This window comes from Meles meles, chromosome 20, assembly GCF_922984935.1.
Source record: "Meles meles chromosome 20, mMelMel3.1 paternal haplotype, whole genome shotgun sequence".
NCBI lineage: Eukaryota > Metazoa > Chordata > Mammalia > Carnivora > Mustelidae > Meles > Meles meles.
In genome coordinates this window covers 213,152-237,264 of record NC_060085.1, presented here as the reverse complement: position 1 = coordinate 237,264, position 24,113 = coordinate 213,152, and the positions used below count along the sequence as shown (strand labels likewise).

At 65.9% G+C, this 24,113-nt stretch overlaps 1 protein-coding gene across 1 annotated transcript; it reads right to left on the bottom strand.

The window, feature by feature from the left end:
- Positions 1 to 73: 73 nt before the first annotated feature.
- On the bottom strand, positions 74 to 19,252 carry HCN2 (hyperpolarization activated cyclic nucleotide gated potassium and sodium channel 2). Its single transcript, XM_045990504.1, has 8 exons — positions 18,609 to 19,252; positions 8,867 to 9,290; positions 8,325 to 8,486; positions 7,758 to 7,976; positions 6,551 to 6,697; positions 3,137 to 3,377; positions 2,811 to 2,975; positions 74 to 902 (listed from the first exon to the last, which is right to left on the bottom strand). The coding sequence occupies exons 1-8, from the start codon at positions 19,250 to 19,252 to the stop codon at positions 199 to 201; spliced, it is 2,706 nt and encodes a 901-aa protein (XP_045846460.1). The 3' UTR covers positions 74 to 198.
- Between the last annotated feature and the right edge of the window lie 4,861 nt (positions 19,253 to 24,113).

The following is a 24,113-nucleotide window of genomic DNA, read 5'->3' as shown; positions in this document are numbered from 1 at the left end:
GCGATGGGGGGGCGCGGCGGGGGCTCAGAGGGGGCTGCCTTGCCCCGGCCCGCCCGTCCGACTACGACTACCTAGGACTCCTCTATGGCTTCTGGGGCGGGCGGCCAGCGGCCGGGGCAGCGCGCAATGGCATGGCTTTGGTGTGGATGACGGCCCCGCCCCCGGCCCGCCCGGGCCCGCGGGGCGGCGTGGCGAAGGTCACAAATTGGACGAGAGGCGCGAGCGCGCGGAGTCCAGCGGGTCGAGGCCACCGGCGGCGCCGGGCGAGGCCGAGTCCCTGCGGTCCGGGCTGGGCGCTGCAGCCCGGGCGGCGGGCGCAGGGCCCAAGCGCGGCGTGGAGCTGCTGGCCGGGCGCGCCGAGGCCGCGGGGCCCGGGCCGGGCGCGCCGTGGGGCAGCGAGGGCTGAGAGGCCGACAGCGGGCGCGAGGCCCGACTCAGGCGGCGCGCGGGTAGCGCGGGTCCGGCGCGGGGTGCGGCGGGAGAGCCGGGCGCGCCGCCGTAGGGCGAGGTCCGCGGCGCCCGGGGGCTGGCGGGCGCGCCGGGAGGACTGGCGGTGGAGGGCGCGGGCCCAGGCGAGGCTGCGGCGGAGGGCGCCGGCGCGGGCCCCGGGGGCGGGCGGCGCACGAGGCGCGGCGAGCCGAGCGCCAGCGGCCCCACGAGCGGCCGCGCCACCTGCGGGCAGAAGCTCATGGCCACAGCTTGCTGCAGCGTGGCGATGGCCGAGGTGACCTGCGGCGGCGGCGGCGGCGGGAAGAGGCCCACGCGCTGGCCCAGCTCTGCCTGCTGCACCATCTCGCGGTCGTACTTGACGATCTCCTGGATGATGGCGTTCTCCTGGTTGTTGAACACGCCGGAGTTGAGGTCGTGCTGCACTTTGTGCAACAGGATCGAGTTCTTCTTGCCTGGGGGCAGGGCAGGGGCGTCAGCGGGGGCGCGCTCCTGGGGCTGAGCGCGGGCCGGTGCGGGCCGGTGCGGGGTGCTGCGGCGCGCATTGATGGAGTGCACGGGAGCCCCATCTAGTGCAGCCCGCAGGCAGGAGCTTGCCGGGTGCAGAGCATGGCACCCAGCGCCTGCTGCTACAGTAAAACCTTTTTTATATACTGTGAGCATACATGGAGCACCTCTTGCATACAGCCAGTGGGTGCTGAGCGTCCGGTCTATACATCCCACCGCGAGTACCGGCCGTGTGCACAGACCACCTCCTGCATGCCGCAGGCGGCACCATGAACCTGCTGGCATCCCTCACTCACACACACACCCCTGTTGTAGATCATAAACATGCATGGAGCACCCTCTGTATACAGTAGCCACTGAGCACCTGCTGAGCACACGTGTGCTGAGCACACGGAGGGCATGCAGGTGTTGGGCCCTTGTTCTGTAGACTAGCACACACGGGTCAAGAAACTGCTGCGTCCCTGTGTACAGCGAGCATAGGGCCCCTCCTGCCTGTGGCAGATGCCAACTGTCTGTGGTGCAGAGCAAGCAGAACTGAGCACCTCCTGTATGCAGTAAGCAGGCGTGACCTGCCGCCACGTCCATACAGCAAGCAGATATCAAGTATCCGCTGTATACAGCAGGCACTAATCCAGTACCTGTTTGTAGTAGGCACGCAGAACACCCATGGCATGTGCAAAGCGGGCACGAGACACCTACTGTATACTGCCGGCTTGCCCCGAACACTTCCTGCATCCGGGAAACGCGTACTGTGCTCCCGCAGTACACAGCACGCGCATGGAATGTGTGCGGTGCACACGAGGCAGGCCGTGCTCGACAGCAAGCCTGCACTGTCCCCCCCACACAGAGTGGCCGCGGCGGGCGCCGAGCCACACGCCAGGAGCGCCCGCCAGCGCACAGCCAGAGAGCCCAGCGCCCGCCAGCGCACAGCAAGCACGTCGGAGAGCCTTCGGCATGAGCAAGCAAATCTAAGCATCTTCCACTTGCACATATATTGAGCACCTACTGTATAGAGCAGACTGTTGAGTGCCTGCTGTATGTAAACATGAATAATAGAATGCCTCCGGTCTCTCCTCCAACACCCGTGCACGCCACCCAACCCTCTTCCTCTGGCTCTTTATTCCCATGGGCAGCAACGGGGCCGGTCTGCCTGACTCGGACATCTGGTCCTCGGCGGGTCCTGAGGGCTCCACCTCAACCATTTCTGACATTACCCTTGGCCTCTCCAAGGCCACCACTTGAGGCCGGGCCTCCGTCTCCCTCCTGTAACCTACCCGCGCTCATACAATGCAGATCCTATCGGGTCCTCCCCTGCCTAGCACCATCCACGGCTCCCCACTGCTCCTGATTCACAGTCCGGACTCCTGCACCCACAGCTAGTGGGTCCCGTGTGCCTGGCCCCTGCCTGCCTCCCCAAGCTCCCTCCTCCCGGCTTCTGCAGCTCTCTGGACCCCAGGCCTCGGCCTGTGCTGTGTCCCCTCCCAGCACATGCCCTGTCCCTTCATACCTGACAACACTACTCCTCCGGGCTTCCACCCAGCGTCACAAGGAAGCCCGCCAGCCCCCAGCCCCTCGTCTGTAGTACAGGCCGAGCGTGGTCCCCATGGCAGCCTCCCAGCCCCGCAGCTACACCGCCCGACACCCTGGGTGCTCCAGAAGCATCTCCCAGAGGAGCAGACGGTCCGCACGACTGGAAACACGTCACACTCCCTCTTCCTCGGGAGACCAGGGCCACATCTGGCCATGGGCCAAAGCAGCTCAGAAAATCAGGTCTGGGGACTGGAAGGGCCCTGGAGGGTCCGTCGGCCGGGCCACCTCCGCACGGGCTGACGGCCCCCGGAGACCAGCCGACTCACCGATGCGGTCCAGGCGGTCGATGGCGACGGTCTCGAAGGCGCGCCGCATCATGGGGTACTCCTCCAGCACCTCGTTGAAGTGGTCCACGCTCAGCGAGTAGAGGCGGCAGTAAGTGTCGGCGCGCACGCTGGCCGTGCGCCGGCCCCGCGTCAGCAGGCAGATCTCTGCACGGGCGGGGGGCGGCCTCAGCCCAGCGGGACCTCGGCCTCCCAGCAACACCGTCTTGCCCTCCACCCCCCCGGGCCTACCCCTGCTGCACGCGCCGCTCAGCCTCCTCCCCTCCGCTGGGGCGCACCCGCACCCCTGTAGGCCCCCAGATGCTCACCCCCGAAATAGGAGCCATCGGACAGCTTCATCTCCTTGTTGCCCTTGGTGAGCACGCTGACCACGCCGTGCTGGATGAAGTACATCTTCTTGCCGACCGTCCCCTCGCGGATGATGTAGTCGCCCGGCTGGAAGACCTCGAACTTGAGTTTGGTCAGCATGGCCGTGACAAAGTTGGGGTCCGCGTTGGCAAACAGGGGCATCGAGGCCACCAGCTTCCGGCAGTTGAAGTTGACAATCTCCTGGAGGGGGGGGAAGCAGGGTGACACGGGGCCCAAGTCCTTGTCCCCTCTCGCCCTCCTTTGGGGGCTGTCTCCTCCTCAGACCCTCAGCTTCATCTACCAAGGAGTTCGACACCGTAGCCTGGAGCGGGCACCTTCCTTCCCAGGCGGACCCCGGAGGCTTGACCGCAGGAAGGAGCAAGACAAGACGTGCACTGAGTCCCCACCAGTTAACTCTGTTGGCCGCACCAGCCAGTGCAATTAGGCAGGAAAGGCGACCAGGGACATAAAAACAGGGAAGGAAAACATGACGCCAAATCCCTCTACTATCTTCTCTAATATGCTGACCCGGGAGCCCAGAAGAATCCACGGGAAACCACAACGATCAGAGAAGTCAACCCAAGCTGCAAGCTAAGAATCAGCGCACAAACCCGAGAACGGTCAAGGGCTCCACGGCGGCAGAGATCAGGGTGAGGGGGGCACGTCCCGCAGTCGATCTGAGCATTAGTCACGTGAGGGTCCCACACTCGCCCGTTGAATGTGCACACCCCGGTAAGACACATTTCAATAAAAGGGGGAGCCAAGCCTTCCAAACCGACAGCCCTCGTGTGTGCCAATGAGCCACGGAGAAGACGACACAGCAGACGGGAGGACCCTGTTTACGCCAGCACAGAGAGCTGAGCACGACATGGCTTGACCTTGCGAGATGTCCAGACCCGTCTGAGGAGAGCGTGCAGACACCCCGAGAGGCGCGGCGGGACGCGGGCACGCGCTCCCTGGCCAGGCAGAGCTCCTCACCACCCTGAGGACGAGACGTCCATCCTCCCCACCCGTGGACGCGAGCGCCCGGATCTTCTCCGACGTCCATCCTCCCCACCCGTGGACGCGAGCGCCCGGATCCCAACGACAATACCATCAGGTTTGCTTGGGAATTGCTGAAACCAGCCAAGGTCATTTAGAACAAACGAGCAAAAGTGGCAGGAAAGCCTGCTAGTGAGAAGAGCGGGGCGGTGGGGCGAGCCCCCCCACGCGCTGAGACCCAAACTATCCACCGGGAATCCCAAAGCGAGATGTGCGGAAAAAACCCCAGCACACAAGTCCTACAAGGAAGCACGGGTGAGCCCCCAGATCCGGGCGAGCACAGCACCTGCTGCATGCAGGTATTGGGGCCTACTACATACAGCACGTATGTACTGAGCGCCTGCTGTATGTACTGGACTCCGACCCTGTACCGAGATCAAGGACTGAGTATCTGCTGTATAGAGACAATAGACGGCACTTGCTGGGTACAGAAAGGAGAGCGAGAACACCACCCACGCACTCTGTACGGCAAGCACACATGTTACACCTACTGTATACAGCAAGCATTCGTGGAGATGAAAATCCCACGTGGCCGCCCCAGACGCACCTCTCACCCGCGCATTTGGGGTGGGTATTCCTCTCAGCGGGACTGGACCCTGACCTCACCCCTCAGCCTTGTCCCAAAGGCGCGAGCAAACCCGCAAAGGTGAGTGCCGTGCGTGGCCGCCCGCGGAGCTTGGGGACCCTGGGGCCAGCCGCCCGGGGGCTCGCAGCAGGAAGGGCCCGGCAAAGGGAGCTCAGAGAGAGAGCACCCCTTTGTTGTGCGTTAACGAAGGACATGGAAGATACGGCAGGAGGAAATCAGGTAGAGGGTCAGGATAGAAGCCAGAAGTTTTCTGAATATACGTGTTTTTGTAAATTCAACCCTGGAACTGTGTAAACGCTTCAATAATTACCGAATCTGGCTTGCGGGGGCTGGGGGAAGGGAACGGGGAGTGGTGGCTGGCAGCCATGGGTGCCCTCCTGGGGGAGAGGGTGCAGGGTGCTTGGACAGTGGTAACGGCCCCACTGGAAGCTATGGGACCGCGGGCCGGCTGGCCGGCTCAGCCTGCGGAGCGTGTAGCTCTCGATCTCCCAGCCCTGAGTTCGAGCCCCACACTGGGACAGAGACAACTGAAAATGCATAGTTTTTTTAAAAACCCCGAACTATGGGATTCTATGCGTCTTACGGTCTGTGGGCTCGCTCTCTGACTGAGATTGTTCCGATCCCGAACAAGTGAACGTTCTCTGTGAGGTTAAGCACAGTGCCTGCCTCGTGGGAGGCAACGGCTCACACTCAGAAGAAATGGCCGTCCGCACGGAGCAGAGCCCAGGACCCGTCCCTGCACCCCCTCCCCCTCCCCCTCCCCACCCCCCTCCCAGTCCTCGCCCTGGTCCGCAGGATGTGCGTCATCTTTCCCTCCTCAGGGCCTTGGCCCCACTGTGCCTGCCGCCTGGGACACCTGCGGCCGCCTGGCCTCGCTCAGACACCTTCCCCATCCCCCATCCTTCCCAGAGCTCCTCCTGCCCCCTGGTGGTCACTGCCGTGCCCCCCCCCCCCCCCCCCCCCCGCAACCTCTGAGACAGCACAGCACAGGGTGGAGCTCAGGGCAGGCGCCCCACTACCACCTGGTCAGGGGTGTGGGCTCAATCCTGCCCCCTCCAAAAACACATGTTCAAGTCCTGACCCCTGGTGCCTGAGGACAGAACCTCGGCTGGAAATAGGGTCTCGCAGGCATAATCGGTTAACACGAGGTTGCACTGAAGTAGCGTCACCCTGAACCGAATGACAGGTGTCTTCGTAAGAGGGGGACACAGGCACACAGCGATGGGATGGGGGCGTGGCCACACGCAGAGGGACACCAGGAGCTGCCAGATGCAGGAAAGACCCCGTCCTGGAGCCTCCAGAGGGCGTGGGGCCCCATGACACCTGGGTCTGGGATTTCCAGGCTCCAGAAGGTGACAGAGCCCATGCCCATCCTTAGAAGCCCCTGGCTGGTGGGAACGGAGCTGCTCCGGGAACCCTGCCCGAAGTCACACCGGCCATGAGGGGCAGAGCTCGGACAGTCAAGACGGACGACCACGCGGGGTCCGCCTGCTCCGGTCAGCCTCTGCCCCGTGCCGCCCCACCCTGTACCCCCCTGTCTAGCAAGGGAGCCCAGACGACTAAGTGGGAGGAGGCAGAGGCTGTCGGGGGCACCCCCGGGGCAGCGGGAGGGTGCAGCACGGGAGAGCTCCTGCCGCTGAGGACGCGTGGGCGCGGCCCGCGGACGCTATGGGCTAACCCATCTCTGGGACCCGGAGCCTGGCCGTCCCTGTTTCCAGCCGAGGGTCCCCGGCGAGGGTGGCCTCACCTCCCGCAGCGGCCCGTTGAGCTCCCCCAGGATGCTGTCCTCGTCGAACATTTTGCCCTGGTAACGGTGCTCGTAGTAGTCGTGGATCTTCTGGCGGCAGTCGGCGGGCAGCTTGTGGAATGACATGTACTGCTCCACCTGCTTGTACTGGCGGCGGTGGGGGGGGCGGTCAGTGGCTCCGCCTCCGGTCCCCCCACCCCGCTTCCGCCCACACGGGGCTGCCGGCCTTGACAGCAGCAGCAGCAAACACGCCCCGTTAAATCAGAATTCCGGATAACACAGAAGGAGTTACAGGCGTCCCGTGCAAGGTGCGGACGGGCGCACGCTGAGCAGTCACCCCTGTGTTCTGAATTTTACCCGGCAGCCCAACCCCCCGAAATGGAAGCACAGCTTGACTTAAGGCCCTCGCGGAAGTAGACCGGACTGGGTCCCCCAGGTCCCCCGAGATCCTGGGTGGAGTCCCCTAGGCTCACCTCCCCAGAGATCTTGCCAGAAACTAGCGGCTCAGCCCCTCCTGACCAGGGCGGGGGTGCCAGGCCCTGCTGTCCCCAGGACGGCGCTCCCCGGGGTGCCCCATCCCGTTTCCGCCCTGGCTGCGCCCGGGACGCAGCTGCCCTGAGCTCAGCGGAACCCGTGATGCCGGCGGGTGGCAGCGCCAGCTCATGTCTGGGTGTGAGGCCCGTGGCTTCCGGACAGCTCCTGGCACCGGGCCCGGCTGACCCGGCTGACCCAGCTGGCACTGTTTGGGGCAGCGGCCGTGGGGGGCGCTCGCAGCTGCCCAGCCAGGAGCGGCCACTAGGTAGCAGTGCAGGACGGGCTGGTGTCCAGCAGGTCCAGCGCCTGGGGCCGTCGCCCGCTCAGCCCTTCCCTGTCCCACAGCCCTAGGACTAGCCCGGTGGAGGCCGCCCCCGCTCAGAGGCCGCGCCTGCGGGTCCAGCCCCCGAGCGTGTGCTCCAGCGACCATTCCCTGCCCCAGCACCTCCCACGCTGTCCCAGACACCCTGGGGTGAGCCCTGCTCCCTAGCCAGCCCCCTCCCGGCTCCGGACTTCCCTCCCTCACCATGCCGGGGACCTTCTGGGCCCTGCTAGTCACCGCCACAGACCTCTCCGGGTCCTGTGCCCCAACAGCTCCCCACCCTGCCGGCCCCTGATCTAAGCTCGGCCCGGGAAGCCCGGGAGGCGGGGCGGCCCCCCCAGCGCCCCCCACCTTCTCCTGGTACTGGCGCCGGGAGGAGTCCAGGGACTGGATGAGCGCCGTGGCGTGGCCGATGAACATGGCGTAGCACGTGGCGCCCACGATCATGCTCAGCATGGTCAGCCAGATGTCCGTCATGCTCTCGGGGGCCTGGCGCCCGTAGCCGATGCACAGCATGTGGCTCATGGCCTTGAAGAGCGCGAAGGAGTAGAGCTCGCTCCACGAGTGGTTCTGCAAGGCCGTGGGGGGCCGGTGGGAGGGGGCTCGGGGCCTTGGGGGGCGGGGCGGGGGCGGGGCTCAGGGCCACCGGGGGCGCGGCGGGGGCTCAGGGCCATGGGGGGACGGAGCTAGGGTGCTCACGCCCGGGGACGTCCCTTGACCCCAGGCCCGTCCCCCCAGACCCTCTGACGCCTGGGCCTGAGTGCGGCCCCCCCACTGGCCCGCGTTAACAGGCGGCGTCTCAGCCGGGAGCCCAGGGGCGCGGGCCTCGCTCTGCGCCTCCGGCGTCTGGCCGCCCGGCACGGCCCGGCCCGCGGGGCTGAGGGCGGCGGGAGCCCCCCGCGCGGCGCCGCGGCTCACCACCATGCCGTTGATGGAGACCCAGCAGTTGCGCGGGAAGTCCTGCAGCATGGGCACGAGGAACTGCAGGCAGCCGTCCCAGTGGCACAGCAGCAGCATCATGCTGATGAGGTTGCAGATGCGCATGACCGCGCTCGCCAGGTCGTAGGTCATGTGGAAGATCTGCGGGGCGGGGCGGGGTCAGGTCCCCCCTCCCCAGGGCCGCCGCCGCCCTCCGGGTTGGCCGACGTCCCAGACCAGAGAGCGTGGCCCCCGTCGGAGCCCCGGGGCAGCCCTGGAAACCGGCGGGACGGGGTGCGCGGGAGGGCCGCCCTCGCCGGCTTGGGTCGGAGGACAGGACGGGGGCGGCGGGGGTCCGCGACTCTCGGTGCTGAGCGGCCCGACTCCGGGGAGGGGGTGCGAGGGGCCGTGGTGCCTGCTTTTCCAGGGCGCAGGGAAGGGGGAGCGCGACGGCAGCGCGCGTCCCGGCCGCGCCCCCCGCGCCGCGCCTGTCTGCCCCCGCCCGCCCCGCCCGCGCCGCCCGCGCCGCCCGCCCCGCGCACCTCCTCCCACTGGTGGATGTAGCGGATGAGGCGGGACAGACGCAGCAGCCGCAGGAGGCTGAGGATCTTGGTGAAGCGCACGATGCGCAGGGCGCGCGCCGTCTTGTAGACCTCGGAGTCGATGCCCTTCTCCACGATGAGGAAGATGTAGTCCACGGGGATGGAGGACACGAAGTCCACCACGAACCACGTGCGCAGGTACTTCTTCTTGATCTTCTCGGGGTCCAGGATGATCTCCGTGTTGTCCTCGATCACGATGCCCGTGCGGAAGTTCAGCACCAGGTCCATGAGGAAGAAGGTGTCCGAGACCACGTTGAACACGATCCACGGGGCTGTGGTCTCGTCCTTGAAGAAGGTGATGCCCACAGGTATGATGATGAGGTTTCCCACCATGAACAGCAACATGGTGAAGTCCCAGTAGAACCTGGGGGGAGGCGCGGCGGGTCACGCCTCCAGGCCATTGCCGACACCCAGCCCTCCCCGGGCCCAGAAGCCCCACCTAACACCTGCGCCTGCCTTGGGGACCAGCCCGGACCTCCCCTCCTGCAACAAAGCCAAGACTTCGGCCTTGAGTCCCAGTTGGTGTGTACCCCAGCTCCAGGAAGCTCTCCCGCTCCGGACGGCACCCCACTGCCTGCGGAGCTCCCCCAGCCTGGATCCTTCCCGCTGACCTGGCTCCCACTTTCCCTCCTAGAAGAAGCAGGAGACCAGGCAGGGGCCAGGAGATGGCCCCCAAGCTGGTTATGCTTCCCAGGACCAAAAAGGTCCAAGCGTTCAACACAGGGTTAGCGATCAAAGAAACACTCCAGAGGAGAAAGGTGAGGGGAGGCAAGCAAGGGGGGGGTGGGGAGTGGAGGGCAGGCACAGTGGGGGGCGGAGGGGGCGGGGCAGGCAGGACCCAGAGTCCAGCACCGTCTAGAGCAGCCGGGCTTCCACGTGAAGACAAAGAAGGGGGGACCCTTGGGGACGGGAGGCAGCAAGGAAGAGGCGGGGCACCCCCCGCACCCGCAGGGCTGCCTGGGAGGCGGGAGGAGCTGAGGGGCAAGATGTTGGACGGGACGGAGTCCCATGAACCCGAAGACGGGCTGGGGTTAGTCTCCCTCCCAGCTGCACCCAGGGCAGATACACGTCCCTGGAGTCCATCCAGCCCCGCCTGGGAGTGCTCTCAGAGAAAGGCCTGTCCACGCAGGGGGCATCTGCCACTAGCCGGGCAGGAGCCCTGCGTGGATCCCGGGGCCCCGCAGCCGGGGGCCCAGCACTGCAGGCGTGGAGAAAATGCCCATCAGAACTACTCCAAGGAAAAACCCCGTTCTGTGGAACAGAAGAGCGCTTGGGGGCCCTGTTGGTGAAGCATCTGCCTTCAGCTTGGGTCAGGATCCTGGGGTCCTGGGGATCGAGCCTCACCGAGCGGGGAGCCTGCCTCTCCCTCGGCCCCTCCTGCCGCTCATGCTCTCCCTCAAATAAATAAATAAATCTTTTAGAAAATGTGAACAGAATTACTGTCTGACCCAGCAATTCTGCCCCTGGATTGAACCCCAAGAACTCAGAGACAACCGTACAGCGTGTTCCCAGGGGTACGATTCCCAGCGCAGATGGAAGCTTGTGTGGGTCTACGATCCACACCCGGTCCCCACGAGCGGGAGCGTCCCGGGCCTCCAGCAGCAGCAAGGCGCCCATGCCTGGCGCCGGGGACGGACCCCGAGCCCACGGCGCTCAGGGAGGGACCAGACGCAGAAGGTCACACGGGGTGTGAGTCCACACGTGTGACACGTCCCGACCAGGCTCCTCCACGGACCGGAAGGGGCTCGTGGGGGCAGGGGAGAGGGAGGGGGCTGGGGGCAGAAGGTGAATGGGGAGAGGCTCTGCTTGGGAGGATGAGAGATCCGGACGCGCACCACTGTGGTTGTACTTAATGTCGCTCTGCTGTACATTTTTAAGTGATTAAATGCCAGCCTCTATGTGTTTACACACACACACACACACACATACACACGTCGACACTATAGAAACACAAGGGAAACAGAGCACAGGATGAGGGGCTCCGTGCTGAGCAGACGCCCCAGATCTGGGGTGGAGCCCGCGCCCCGGCCTAGATGCAGGTCAAGGAGGGTCTCGAATTTTGAACAGTCTCGTCTTTTATTTCGCTTACTCAACAGTGTGAGGAGCCACCCCGCCCCGGATCACGGCAGCCTGGCTAGCTCCATCCAGGTCTCCCCCCCACAGCCCGCCCCAGCCCGCTGTGTGCAGGGCTCTCCCGGGGCCCCAGCGCCCCACCCCGATCATGGCTGGGGGCCACATGCGTGTAGAGAAGGCTCGGTCACACATAGGCAGGACCGGGCCCCTAAGACCCTCAGAAGCCGCCCGCCCCTGACCCCCCTTCCTGGATGACCGAAGAGTGGACCGCGGTTCCCAGGGCTGGGGCACTCGCCCAGACTGGCAGAGCCGTAAGCTCCAGCCCTGGCTTGGCCGCAGGCAGGGACGGGCCCTCTCTGGACAGCACCGCCAGGTGCCAGCAGCCAGGCCTGCCGGCGGACCCCGGCGCTCCGCCTCGGGCAAGTGATCCCAAGGAAACTGTCCAAGAGGAAGAGAAAAAAATTAAAAACCAATTTGTACCAAGATGTTCACAGCAGCTCAGTCTTCGAGAGCCAAAGGCTGGAAGGCACCCAGCGTCTGACACCTTGGTGGCAGCAGCCAGACCTGGGTTGACACCCGCTTTTCCGGCCCGCTGGCAGGTGTCGCTTGGGCAAGTCCCGCAGCCCCGAGGCCCTCCCTGTCCCCTCCCGCAGGGAGGCGCCGGCAGCCTCTGAGGGTCCTGCGGGGCCACACCCGGCGCGGGGAGCCTTCTCTGAGCGTCCCGCGTGGGGGACAGTGGGTGCGCAGGAGAGCCGGGGAAGCGGATGAGGACCTCCAGCGCAGGGATGGCCAGGATCTGGGATAAGGGGCCCCACCAGCCCATCCCCCCGGCTCCCCATTCTCAGCCCCCCGTGCTCCCCTGGTGCTAAGAGCTTTTAACCGCACCCCCACCTCTGTGAACGGAGTCCTGTCCTGCCTCCTCCCCCGACTTGGGGCACAGACCCCGGGACAAAGCAAGCAGGAAAGAGTAACTGAGAAGACCAGAGGGCCTAGAAACTCTGCAGGGGAGCCTAGAAACCATGAGGTAGGGGGGACTAGAAACCACCAAAGGACCTCAAAAGCAGGGGGGAGACTAGAAACTATCAGGAAGAGCCTAGAAACTGGTTGGGGGGGTTAGAAACTACCAGGGAGAGCCTAGAAAGCAAGGGGCGGGGGACCAGAAACCACCAGGGAGAGGCCGGAAACAATCTGAATGCCTGGAGTGTGAGGCCCTCCTCCACAGACATTCTCTCCCTTCCTCCTCCTCCTCCTCCTCCTCCTTTTTTTTTTTTTTTAAGGTTCTGTTTTATTTTTATTTTTTATTTTATTTTTTGAAGATTTTATTTATTTGTCAGAGACAGAGCGAGCACAAGCAGGGGGAGCAGCAGAGCAGGGAGCCTGATGCGGGGCTTGATCTCAGGACCCCGGGGTCACCACCTGAGCCGAAGGCGGACGCTTCCCTGACGAAGCTCCCCGGGCGCCCCTCTCTCTTTTATTCTTGGGGTGGGGGTCGGGCCAGGCACCACGCTTCTGCACCGACAGACAAGAGAGGTGACCCAGCCAGGGACGGGGCAGAGCGGAGACCCACGCCTTCCGGTCCCAGGACCTGAGCTCTGGCCTCAGCCTGCCTGTCTGGGGTTGGGGTCCCAGCTACTGCCCGTGGTCCCTGGGGAATGACGGCTGGCCCTGCCACTCGGAGCTGCCGGTCTTCCGGGCTGGGTGGGGTCCCCGGGGTTTATGAGGAGTTGGAGTCGAGGTCCGGCAGCCGCAGAGGAACCCCTGCCCCCAGCCCCTCCCCGACCTTGCTCCTGGCCTGCGTGGCCTGGGATGAATCTCTCTCTTCTGAGCCTCAGGGCCTCATCAGCCCAGACCCTTCTCTCACTGGGCCACCCTGGCATGACGGGGGGGTGGGGGGGGGGGGCAGGGACCACAGGGGTCCCCCGGGGCGGCCAGCAGGCGCTGCTGCAAGGTCAGCTTTCAGCATCCGCGGCCTTGACTGAAATTCAACCCTGTATCTCACAGTCTTCCCTGACACACAGGGAAGCCCCCGCGGGGTCCCGCTTCTGTGGGAACAGCCCGATCCCTCTTGTTGTGTCCCCACTGCGGCCCTGGGGTGGGGGGCAGCTGCACGCACAGGGAAGGCGGGGTGGGGCGGCGCAGGGTCCCCTGAGCACCCAGGGAGTGCAGGGCTCCGTGGCAGGGACCCCAGCCTGGGCCCTGCGGCTGGGAGAGGGCCCCAGAGCCCTGTCCTGGGCGCACCGCACACGCCCCCCCCCCCCGCACGGGTCCCGTCACTGACCCCACCCTGGGCGCTGTTCCCGCTGCAGCCGTTGCCCTTCCTCTTGGCTCGGATGCCAGGGGCCCAGACTCCTCCTCCAGCGGGACCGGGGGGTGGAGGGGCAAGGCCAGATGGGACCAGTGGGCATAGGCAGCCCTCCCACCCCCCTTCCACAGGATCAGGCAAATCTGAGGAGATCAGGGCCCAGAGGTGGGTGATTAGGGGCGAGCCGGGGACGGAGCATTAGGGGCCTGAGCCCTCCTGCGAGGAGGCACAGATCCCGGTCGAGTGTCAAGGGTTAGAAAGGAAGCTGCCGAGATTCCGCCCAGCTTCCAGGGCGAGCCTGAGACAGGGCAGGCTGTGGGGGCAGGGTATAGGCCAGGTGTGAGGACACTTGGTGGCCACATAGACCCAGCTCCCCCCTGGCGCTCCAGCCTGGAATGGGGCAGACAGGCCTTGCGCAGAAACAGATAAGTGGACGGGATCCTCCAGAGGGTCACAGGTTAGCCGGGGGGGGGGGGTGCTTCTCAGAGGGTGTGGAGCTTGGGCAGATGATGGAGAAGCAGCTGTTTGCAGGCAGAGGAAGCAGCGATGCAAAGGTCCTGTGGCCCCAGTGGGATGTCCGCTCTCAAGGCCGCCAGGTGGCCTGGTGCTGCAGGGCGGAGAGAAGATGGCGGGAAGCCAAGCTCTGTGGGGCCTTGGGCGGCTTTAAAGACAGACAACTGTGTATCCTGGGAAGCCCGTGCTGGCAGTGGGGAGGTCAGGAAGGGGGCAGAAGCGAGAGTCCAAGAGGGAGCTGGGGTGGCCTGTGCTGGGTGGATCTGGGGCAGGCTTCTTGAGGGGGGAAACGAGACAGGGTATGGCATGCCCCCACCCTAAGCAGACCCCTGGTCCTGCCCAGGCCCCATGATGCTGAGGTCAGGGGCTTGGAAATGGGAAGTTTTTAAAGCAGGGACCAGAGGGGCGCCTGGGTGGCTCAGTGGGTTAAAGCCTCTGCCTGCGGCTCAGGTCATGATCTCAGGGTCCTGGGATGGAGCCCCACATCGGACTCTCTGCTCAGCAGGGAGCCTGCCTCCTCCTCTCTCTCTGCCTACTTGTGATCTCTGTCTGTCAAATAAATAAAAATAAAATCTTTACAAAAAAAAAAAAAAAGCAGGGACCAGAAATTCTAAATTCTGGCAGGAAGCCCCCGGAGAAAAGCGGGGGAACTCAACCACAGCTGGCCCCTTCCCTCTCCTTCCAATGGGCCATGGAGCTTCCTTCCTCCCACCAGGTGGGCCCTGGGGAAGTGGATTTGTCCCCTGTCCTTACCCCCCCACAAGACCCACGCTGGGCGCAGAGCCGGGGAAAGCCTCGTCCCGCCTGGCCCCCACCACAGCCCAGATAATGCAGGACTTACTCTCACGAGCTAATGCAGGATTTGCGGAAAGCACAGCGCACTGATCTCCCGAGGACCCGCCGGGCCATCTGGGGTGGGAAACAGGGCCTCTCGTCCCATTGGCTTCTCCAACCCAGCCCCTCCAACATCCCATTCCCCCTGGGGACTCCCCAGGGGAGGTCAGCACCCACTGGCCCTGGTTTGGTCTAAACGCCTCTGAGGGGCAGGAAACGGACCAACTCATCTCTTTTACCCTCACGCCAGGCCTCCCAGAGGTAGAAAATTGGGAACATCGAACTGAAGACCAACAGCGGCAGGAGAGACTCAAGTCAGACCTCGGGCACTTGCAGACTTAAGGATGGGTTGAAAGCCACTCGCCCAAACTCTGGGGCGATGAGGGCTCTTGGCCCCTGGATCGGTGCTGGTCCAGGGGAAGGGAACAGGAATTAACTGCATTTCTTTTCTTGCTATCTTGGAGGGGAGGGGCAGAAGGCCCTGACAAGGCCTTGGGTACTCGGTGAGGTTCTGGCCGTGGCTGTAGGCCTCCCCACTGGCCCCAGGCTGGTCCCCTCCTCGTCCTCCGGTCCTGACATCCTTCCCAACTCGGGAACGGACTGCGGGCTGCCCTGAAGGAACATCAAGGCTTCCGCAGCGGACGGTTCCCTCTGTCCCTTGAACTTGGTCCTCCACGAGCACACCCCTGCCCCGGGGAAGCCACTGGAGCATCTCCGCGGCCTTCTCAGTGCCGGCACCAGAGCTGCCCCAGGCCAGGTTTTCCGAGTGAAGAGAGCCTCAGAAGGGGCCCGGCCGGTCCCAAGCGCCCCGGGAGTGAGAGTCGCCATCCCACCGGCCTCGGCTCAGGCCGCGTACATGTCTCTCAGCAAGCGCACAAACACTCCAGACCCAGGGAGGGATGGGGCCTCGATGAGCCTCACGCCCGTGGCAGCGGCTGAGAGCCAAGCGTACCACACGAGTGGAAAAGGCCCCTTCTGATGTGAACGGCAGGGCGCACACGCGAGAGGGAAGGGACAGGGCCCAGGGGAGGCGAGGGGTGAGCTGGGAGACCCAGGGTCAGAACTGGGAATGAGGGCACGTGAGGACAAGAGGGAAGCACGTGCAAAGGCTGGTCACCCCCGGGAAGCAGGGAGAGGGGGCGGCGCCACAGAGAAAGGCACCCCTCTTGCTCACACCACCGCCTCTCACGTTCGGGGAAACCAAGGCAGGGAGGCCCAAAGGGGACTCAACCCCAGCCATGGGCGGCACAGGGCCTGGCTGCAGATGGCCCCAAGCACCCTCCATCGCTGCGGCCTGGTCTGGGCACACCACAGCCTCCTGCCTCCGGTGGGGCCTTTCCCCAGGAGGCGCTCCCCACCCTTCCCACTGGTCAAGAGCCTTCTCGCCCCCGAGGCCCCCGCAGCTGCCACGGGAAGGCCCTCGGGAAGCCAGAGCTCAGGCAGGTGGAGACACGGGGCTTCGCACGGGGAAGTGGGGGGCCAGCAGGGGCGCCTCCCTCCCTTTCCAGTCCTGGACAGTGCGTGGGCACGGGCACCAGAGGCCGAGGCGCCTGCACAGTCGGGTCAGACGACTGGGGACACGGGGACACGGTGGAGAAGTGGGCCTGGAAAGGCCCCTCGCCACGGCTCCGTGAGTAGTTTCCAAAAACTCATACACACAGAAACAGAGTGAAGACCCACAGCCCACCTCCAGCTGCCCCGGTAGCTCCAAGAGTCCCCAGAATGCCTTGTTCCTCCCATTGCTTCCTGGCCCGGATGGGACGTGGCCAGCCCGGGCTGCCTGGCAGGTGAGAGTGCAGACACGGGGGCCAGACTGCCTCGCTGCAAACCCCTGGTTTGCCCCTGACTGGCTGGGAGGCCTTGGGGAAGTGGCTTTTCCTCTCCATGTTCCCTTCCCTGAAGAGCGGCAGCACCCACCTCTCAGCGGCCGTGAGGACTGAGTCAGTATTAGGAAGGTGCTCCCACAGCACCGGACCCAGGAGGACCTCGTGGTCCTGAATCAGAAGGGCCGAGAAGGGGCACACGGGGCACCGCGGAGGCCCCACCGCATCCCAGCTTGGAAAAACTTGAGCTGCTTCCATTTGACGGTGCCTCCCCCAGCCCCAACGCCAGCCGCACTGCGCAGCCCTGCTCGCTCAGGCCTGTTGTACAGTTCATCTGCTCAGCTCAGACCTCGCGGCCTGCCCGGGTTCCCACGGGTGACGGTGCTCCAGACGGCTCAGGGGCCAGGAGGCCGCTCCCTGGCACATCCTCACCTCAGACGGCACAGTGCCCCAGGGCCGCCCACTGCTGCTGGGGGGTGGGGAGTTCCCGCAGGCAGACAAGCTGGAGAAGACCCAGGGCCGTGCCTATGTTCTGCAGCCACCTCCCCTGCCCACTGCGTCCCTGAGGTCGCTTCCCAGCCAGCTGGCCAGGTCACAGGAGCATGAGTGGAGACACGGACCCAAGCTCTCCCAGCCCTAGGACCACCTGCGAGGGAAATGCAGGTCAGGACCAGCCAGACGCACCCCATCTGGAACACACATCCCCAGGTCCCCAGGTCCCCTCACCCCTGGCCTCTCTCTGAAAACTCAAGCCACTGGTCGAGAAGGTCTTCACCCCACCCCCACCCCCCGGAAGGTCTGAAGGGTAAGGAGTTGGAATCCCAGTCTGGGCCTGACTGTGCCCCTGGGGCCTCCACTTCCCAAGCCATTGAGCATGGAAGCTGCAGAAGGTCCCGGACGAGGGAGAATCCCACAGCCTCCCTTCTGAGCTCCGGACATTCCGGAGCAAGTGCACCGCGCAGGGGTGCCAGGGTGCGGGTGCTCAGGCTGGGGCGGGGGCAGGCAGGGCTTGAGAAGAGCCCGCGGGGGCCGCAGAGCCTTCCCGGGCGCTGTCCGAGGTGCTGAAGCCGTGGTGGCCCGGCATGCCCGGCGGGCCGGGCCTGTGGACACGCTCGGAATGGCAACACACCCCTCCTTCACGGATACACAACTTCACAGGCACACACACACTGTGCACACGGCTCAGCGCCTACCGACTGCCCGGCGATGTGCACCCACCCCAGGCACATGCGCCCCATCTCTGCCCGGCATATCCACCAGGCAGACACACCCCTAGGGACCCGCCGGCCCCCCAGATCACTCGGCCCCTGGCCCAAGGGCCCACGCCTCCTGCAGTCACATGCTTGTGATCACACACACACACACACAGCCTGCAGTGATACGGTTCACACTTGCAGGCCACAGGGAGCGTGCCCAGGAACAAGAACCACAAACATATGCGGCTGAGACCTCACACTGGGCCTTGCTCGGAGCCTTTCCAGCCACCAACCGCCTTAACCCATATCCACGTCTACACACCCACTGACACATGGGCACGCCACCCAGTGGCTCCGGCTGCTGAGGCTCAGAGAGGGCAGCTTGGGGACCCCAGCACACTCAGCGCCCTGTCCTCAAAGTACCCAGGCCCAGGGACCCTGAATGCGCCTCCCTGAGGCGTGGACTGCAGGTGGAGACAGTGGGAGAGGGCCATGTTCCCTTAACCCCTTCTCTGCCAGCCTCTCCCGGACACGTCCTTCCCGGGCGCCCTTCCTTCCTCCTTCCTTCCGCTCTGCCGCCGCCCCGGCCCACGTTCCCCTCTATTCGTCCTCTCCGCCCCTCCGCGCTCAGACCCTGGTCCTGCGGCCCGTGACGCGCGCCCATCCCGCGGGGAGGGAGATGTCAGGGTGCGTGGGAGGGGGCGCGCCGGGGTCACCGCGGGAGCCTGCGCGCGCTTCCCAGTTCCCCTCCAAGGGCGGAGCCCCGCGCGCCCCGGCCATTACCGGGCGGGCTCCGGACGCGCCCGAGGTCACCGAGGGGCCCCGAGGTCACCCACGGGGCGCGCAGCCCCGCCCTCCCCGAGGTGCGCCAGGGACGGCCCCCGCGCGCGTCCGCTCGCGGTGCCCCCTCCGCGCCGGCCGGGCCCTCCCGGTGGCTGTACCTGAAGTCGCTGTACGGGTGGATGATCCAGGCCCCCGCCGACTTGACGCGCTCCTGCTCGCGCTCCACGGCCTTCTGGCTGCCGAACATCCGCAGCGAGAACTTGTTGACGCCGGGCTGCAGGAGCGCGCCGAACTGGCGCTGCATGAAGCTGGCCTGGCTGCCGCGCGGCTCCCCCGCCGGGCCCGCCTCCTCGCTGCCCGCTTCGTCCGTCGGCCCCGGCCCCGCGCCCGAGCCCGGCGCGGGCCCCGCGGCGGCCCCGCGGCACGAGAACGATACCTTGGCCCCCCGCGCCGGGCCCTCAGGCCCCGCGGGGCTGCACTGCGGCTCGCCGCGCCCGCACTCGCCGTTCGGGCTGCCCTTGGCGGTGCTCGCCGCGCCCGGGGTGCCCGGGCGGCCGCACGAGCTGTCGCGGCTGCGGAGCCGGGCCCGCGGGCCGCCCTCGTCCGTCGCCTCCGGGGGCGCCGCCTCGGTCCGGGGCGGCTGCTGGGGGGGCACGGGCCCGGGGCCCGGGGGGGGCGCGGGCGGCGGCGGCGGCGGCGGCTGCTGCTGGGGGGGCGCGGGCGGCGGCGGCGGCGGCGGCCCCGGCGCGGGGGTCGCGCCCGGGCTCTCCCCGGGCCGCCCGCCGCCCCCGCGCGCGTCCATGGCGAGGCGGCGCCGGGCAGTGCGGAGCGGAGCCGCCGCCGCCGCCGCCGGCCCGAGCCCGAGGGAGGGGGGGGAGGCGGGGCACGGGCTGGGGCGGAGCCGTGGGGGCGGGGCCTGGGCCGCGGGGGGAGGGGCGGGACACGGGCCCCGCCTCTGCCGGAGCCCACCCCCCCCCCGCGCACCGCCCCTCGACCCCGCGCGGGGGAAACTGAGGCCGCGCAGTCGGAGACGGTCCAAGGTCAGGCGGCCTGAGGCCTTGGAGATCCCCTCAGACCTCGTCCCACAAAGGGAAACTGAGGCCCGCGAAGCGGAAGGACACGCCCAAGGTCACTGAGCCCCGCCGCGGGGCCAGAGGCTCCGCCGCTCCACCTGCGCCAGGCGCCCTCCCCGCGCATCCAGAGGGCGCGCGGAAACGCGACCGCCGGACGCCAGCCTCTTTCCTTTCTACAGGCTTGACAATCTCCGTAATAAAAGGATTTTTCAAGGCCCAAAGAACCCTCGTTTGTGCTGTGAAGGCCCAGGACAAAAATCCGGTGGGAATGTGTTGTGTGCGGAGGGGCAGCATGGGGTGCGTGCCTCCAGTCTCCAGGTCCCCCGTCACCCCCTCTTTCCCGTCCCCGGCCCGGGAGGAAAACCGGGGCCGAGAGGCAGAGCCGCTGGATGCGGGTGCCCCCACCCTCAAACAGTGCCCTGAAGTTCAGTGGGGCGCCGTGGTCTCCTGTGAGACTGGTGGGCTTTTAAATGGGGAAGTTCCCAGGGTCATGGGGAGGGGGGAACCCAGACTCCCTCACCATTTCCCACCGGATGCCCACATGGGCGCCCCCCGGACTGCCCCATTTCTCTGTCTCAGGCTCAGGCCTCGGCTGGCCACTCAGCCCCCAGCTCCGGGAAGACAGCTGAGGCTCTGTGCCCGGGGCTAGAGTCAGGTTGGGGGTTATCTGGCATTAGGTGACATGGAACACAGGCCCAGGACCCTGTCCCTTGGTCCTCAACCCAGCTCAGCCAGGGGCGGGGCGGGGGGAGGCAGTGAGAGCCGGGTCATGGAGAGAGACAGGAGAGAGAAGGAGCCTCTGGCCCCCTGGGAGCCACCCGCCCTCATGGCACTTTTCCATGGGAGCCACCACCTGCCAGTTCGTCTGGCCCATGAAGGCAGAAATGTCATTTGTCTCTGCACACGGCAGGCACTCCTGGGTGACCGAGGGAGGGACCGAGCTGGGCCATCTTGAGCCCTCCTCACCCCCAGGCTGCCTCAAGCCCTGGGGACTCCCGTGCTTCTGCCAAGCAGGTCTGGCATCCCAGGGGGCTGCTCCCAAGAGCCTCAGGCCAGGCCACACCTGCGACGGCAGGTCTGGGTGGGCGGGGCCGCTCTGGGTCCCAAGGTCGAGGGAGCAGCTGGGCTGGCGCAGAGTCGGCAGTACCAGGCTGCAGCCAGCCCCTGGCAGATGTGTGCTCCAGCTGAACGGGCATCTTTTATGCTCACCCTGGGAGCATGTCAGTCTGGGCAGGCCGCCAGAGCCCCGGGGCTGGGGCAGAGAGTGGGGAGGTGGCGGACCACGGCCCAGCCTAAGGACCCACGGTGCTTGGAAGGGAGAGAGGCGGGCCTGGACTGTGAGTCACCTAGGGGTCCCGGCCCCTCTCTGGGCCTTGGCGATCCTGTCCCCAGGTCCTGATGACTCTTCTCCACCCAACAGACTCCACCTTGGGCCAGATGGCCACCAGCTCCCCGTCTTTCCCATTCCCTTTTACCCCTTGCCGAGGGCACAGTACTCTTTTTGCATTCATTCCACAAATGTTTAGGAAGCACCTGACCCAGGGGCTGGGATTCCGGCCACCCGCACGCTGCTGACAGGAGCGGAAGGGATGATCAACGTAGTAAAGGGGACGTTCAGTAGACACTCTGTTGCCCATCAGAAGGCGCTACCCGATTCGGAGCAGGGAAGGGGATGAGAAGGGTGCTCGGAGTGGTGTCTGAGGGAAGACCGGAAGGAAGGGAGGGCTGGTGCCAGGACTGCGTTTGTGGGAAGAGTTTGGCAGACGGCGTGGCCCATGCGAGGACCCTGAGGCAGGATGGTGCCTGGCTTGTGGGAGGAGAAAGGATCTCAAGGTCCCAGGGGTGGGACAATCAGAGACGACAATCATCAAGCTATCAAACCGTGGGTCAGTTCACAACGGTCTGTTACCTAAACGTGCTCTCGGACCCCTCACTAAACCCCAGGGGCGCCTGGGTGGCTCAGTCGTTAAGCCTCTGCCTTTGGCTCAGGTCGCGATCCCAGAGTCCTGGGATAGAAATCCGCGTCGGGCTCCCTGCTGGGTGGAAAGCCCTGCTTCTCCCTCTCCCACTCCCCTGAGGAGGGAGAAATTAAAAGAAAGAAAGAAACCCCAAGCCTACCATCCGGTTTGCCCCATTCTTCCTCACCATTCCTGGGCCCCAGAAGAGGCTCTGCGGGCACCTCCTGACCTCCCAGCTGCCCGGCTCCCCAGCCGTTCTTGGCACTCATGAGCCTGCTTCCTCTCTAGTTGGGGCAAGTCCAGGTCGAAAGCCCCGAAGCCCCTAGAGTTTGGGGACCCTCTGGGTGAAAACAGACCCGGAAGACAAAATAAGGCCATGGCCTGGTGACAGGTGCGTGTTCAAGCCTCAGGGGTGGCCTGGAGAGCCCACTGTCAGACTCGGGAGCCACGGGATGTCCGTCAGCCATGGTGACAGGCCAGAGGGCTGAGGTCTGAGAGCCACCATGGTGCAGGGCCGGCTCTGGTACCCTGCCCAGGGTAGCGAGTGACCACAGGCAGAGCAGACCACCGCCTTGGCTTCGCGCTGTCTGCACGACCAGGTCGGAGTCCCCAGCTCGGCTGACCTAGGGTTCCCCGGACATTCCCTTTCCTTACAGAGATCACTGCCCTGGTAGGAGCAAGGTTGGCGTGGGAGGACCAGACTCCAAGGACGCCCCGACCCCTCTCACGTGGTTTCTGCTCCCTCTTGTGCTGTTGGGTGAGGCCCTCATTGTAACGCAGGGGTTGCCCGGGGGCACCCCGGTCTTGGGGAGGTGCCCAGGGAAAGGCGGGCGCCCCCATCTGTGGGCCCAGAGATGCCAGCGGACGCTTCCAAGTGGCATCAGTTCTGTGCCCTTGTTCATGGGGTGGACACCCCAGCCCCAGCCCTCTGCCCCCCGCCCCTAGTTGGAGTCCCCAGACGCTGGTTCCGGAGCCTCCAAGCACTCACCAAAGATGATCTCACCAAATCCTGTGACTCCATCCCACTCGGGGGAAACCGAGGCCGGCCTCATAGGCCGTTGACCAGCTCTCCCCCGCAGCAGCAGGGGGCCGCACAGCCCTGCGTGCCACAGACCAACGGACGGGCGAGTACTTCTGGGTTAAAGATGTACAAGGCTGTTTGGGAGTGACCCCATTTCTGCTCCTTGTGTCTTGTGAGGGGTACCTCTCTGGGGGAGGAGGGTCTCTTAGGGAAGGAGGACCAACAAGGGGTCAGCACGGGTGACCAAGCCTCACTCGCCACATCACAGACCGTGCTCGGCGACGTCCCCCCAGTGCCCGATGCTCTGCCTGCCAGAAGCCACCACACCTCCCATCTGGATGTGGCCCTGAGCCCCTCAACTCTGCAGCACAAACACGATGAACACAGCCATGGCCTCTCAGGGGATGCAGACCCCTAGCAACCCAATGCCCACCGCTCTGACTTTGGGGGAGGAGGTGGGTTGCACCCAAGCTCTGGGGCCCCTGGCAGCATCCCTGGGGGGGGGCAGCCCCTCGCCACCTCCCCCACCCTGACCAGGGCCAGTCCCCAACAGAGCCCCTGGCCCCAGCTGGCCCAGGGGTGCCCAGCCAACGTGACTAGTGCCCCGAGGAGCCCCAGGCTTAGGGATGTTGGCGCAGGCACGTCCAGCTGGGGGGTCCGTGGGGCCTGGCGGGTGCAACCCCAGAAGCCTCTGTAGAGGAGGGGCTCCCGGGGCCCTCAGCCCGGCTCAGTGGCTCCCCGACAGCTCCCTCTGGCGACGGCGGAAGGGAAGAGCCAGGCCCACAGCTCCCCCCAGCTCTGGGGCTGTTAGCTAGGTTCCTCCCCAGGACGTGGGCGTCAGGCATCCCCCAGGCTGTGGTGTGCATGGTGGCGAGTAAAGGACCCCACTCCGTCCACAGAAGCCCAGCGACAACACCCACAGCTGGATGCGGCCGTCCTGGGGGCCATGCTGAAGCCTGGACCCAGTGGGGACAGGTGCCTGGGGCCACCACCACCCGGACGGGCCGCGTGTCCTGTTCCAGAGCCTGGGAGACCGACTGGGGGCTCGCAGGCCGGGCCTGTCTTCAACGTTTAGGGATTTGCTGTGTTGGAGCTTTCCCCCACATCAGACTTCAAGCCCAAACCCTGCTTTCCGGCCTCCAGTCCTGCTGGAGGTCTGGGCCCATGTCTGGAAGGGAGGCGTACAAAGTCCCTCGGGCTGCAGGGTCAACCCGCAGGAGCCTGTTCCCTTCCCTGGGACAGCTTCCCTCCAGCGCCAGGCGGGAAGCCCTGCCTCCTCCGATCTGCTCCCCCCAGACCGCCGCCCAGCCCCTCAACCCCGTCCGCGTGGCCCAGGTTGCCCAGTGTCAGGCTGTGCTCGGCCAGTAGGGACCCCCGTCTCCTGGGCACCAGGCTCAGGAGGGACAACCTCTCTTTCCAGGCCTCAGGCAGCCCCTCTTGGGCTGGCGCTAAGTCCCCAGGGCTAGCTCTGTTGGGGCTCCCACAAGGTCCTAGCTGCCCCACAGCCCGCACGCATTCCAGCCCAGGGCAGGGGTGCAGGCACTGTGTGTACGAGCTGCCTGGCCTGGGGGCCTGGCCCTGCTCTGGAGCACTCCCAGCACCCCGCCCCGC

What these genes read in the sequence shown, in the direction of transcription:
- HCN2 (XM_045990504.1), bottom strand. Translation starts at nt 19,252, where the DNA reads ATGGACGCGCGCGGGGGCGGCGGGCGGCCCGGGGAGAGCCCGGGCGCG. An exon ending in TCAACGGGCCGCTGCGGGAG is followed by an intron (nt 3,378 to 6,550) that starts GTGAGGCCACCC and finishes CCCCCCCTCCAG; the next exon opens with GAGATTGTCAACTTCAACTG. An exon ending in CGACCGCCTGGACCGCATCG is followed by an intron (nt 903 to 2,810) that starts GTGAGTCGGCTG and finishes CCCTGCCCCCAG; the next exon opens with GCAAGAAGAACTCGATCCTG.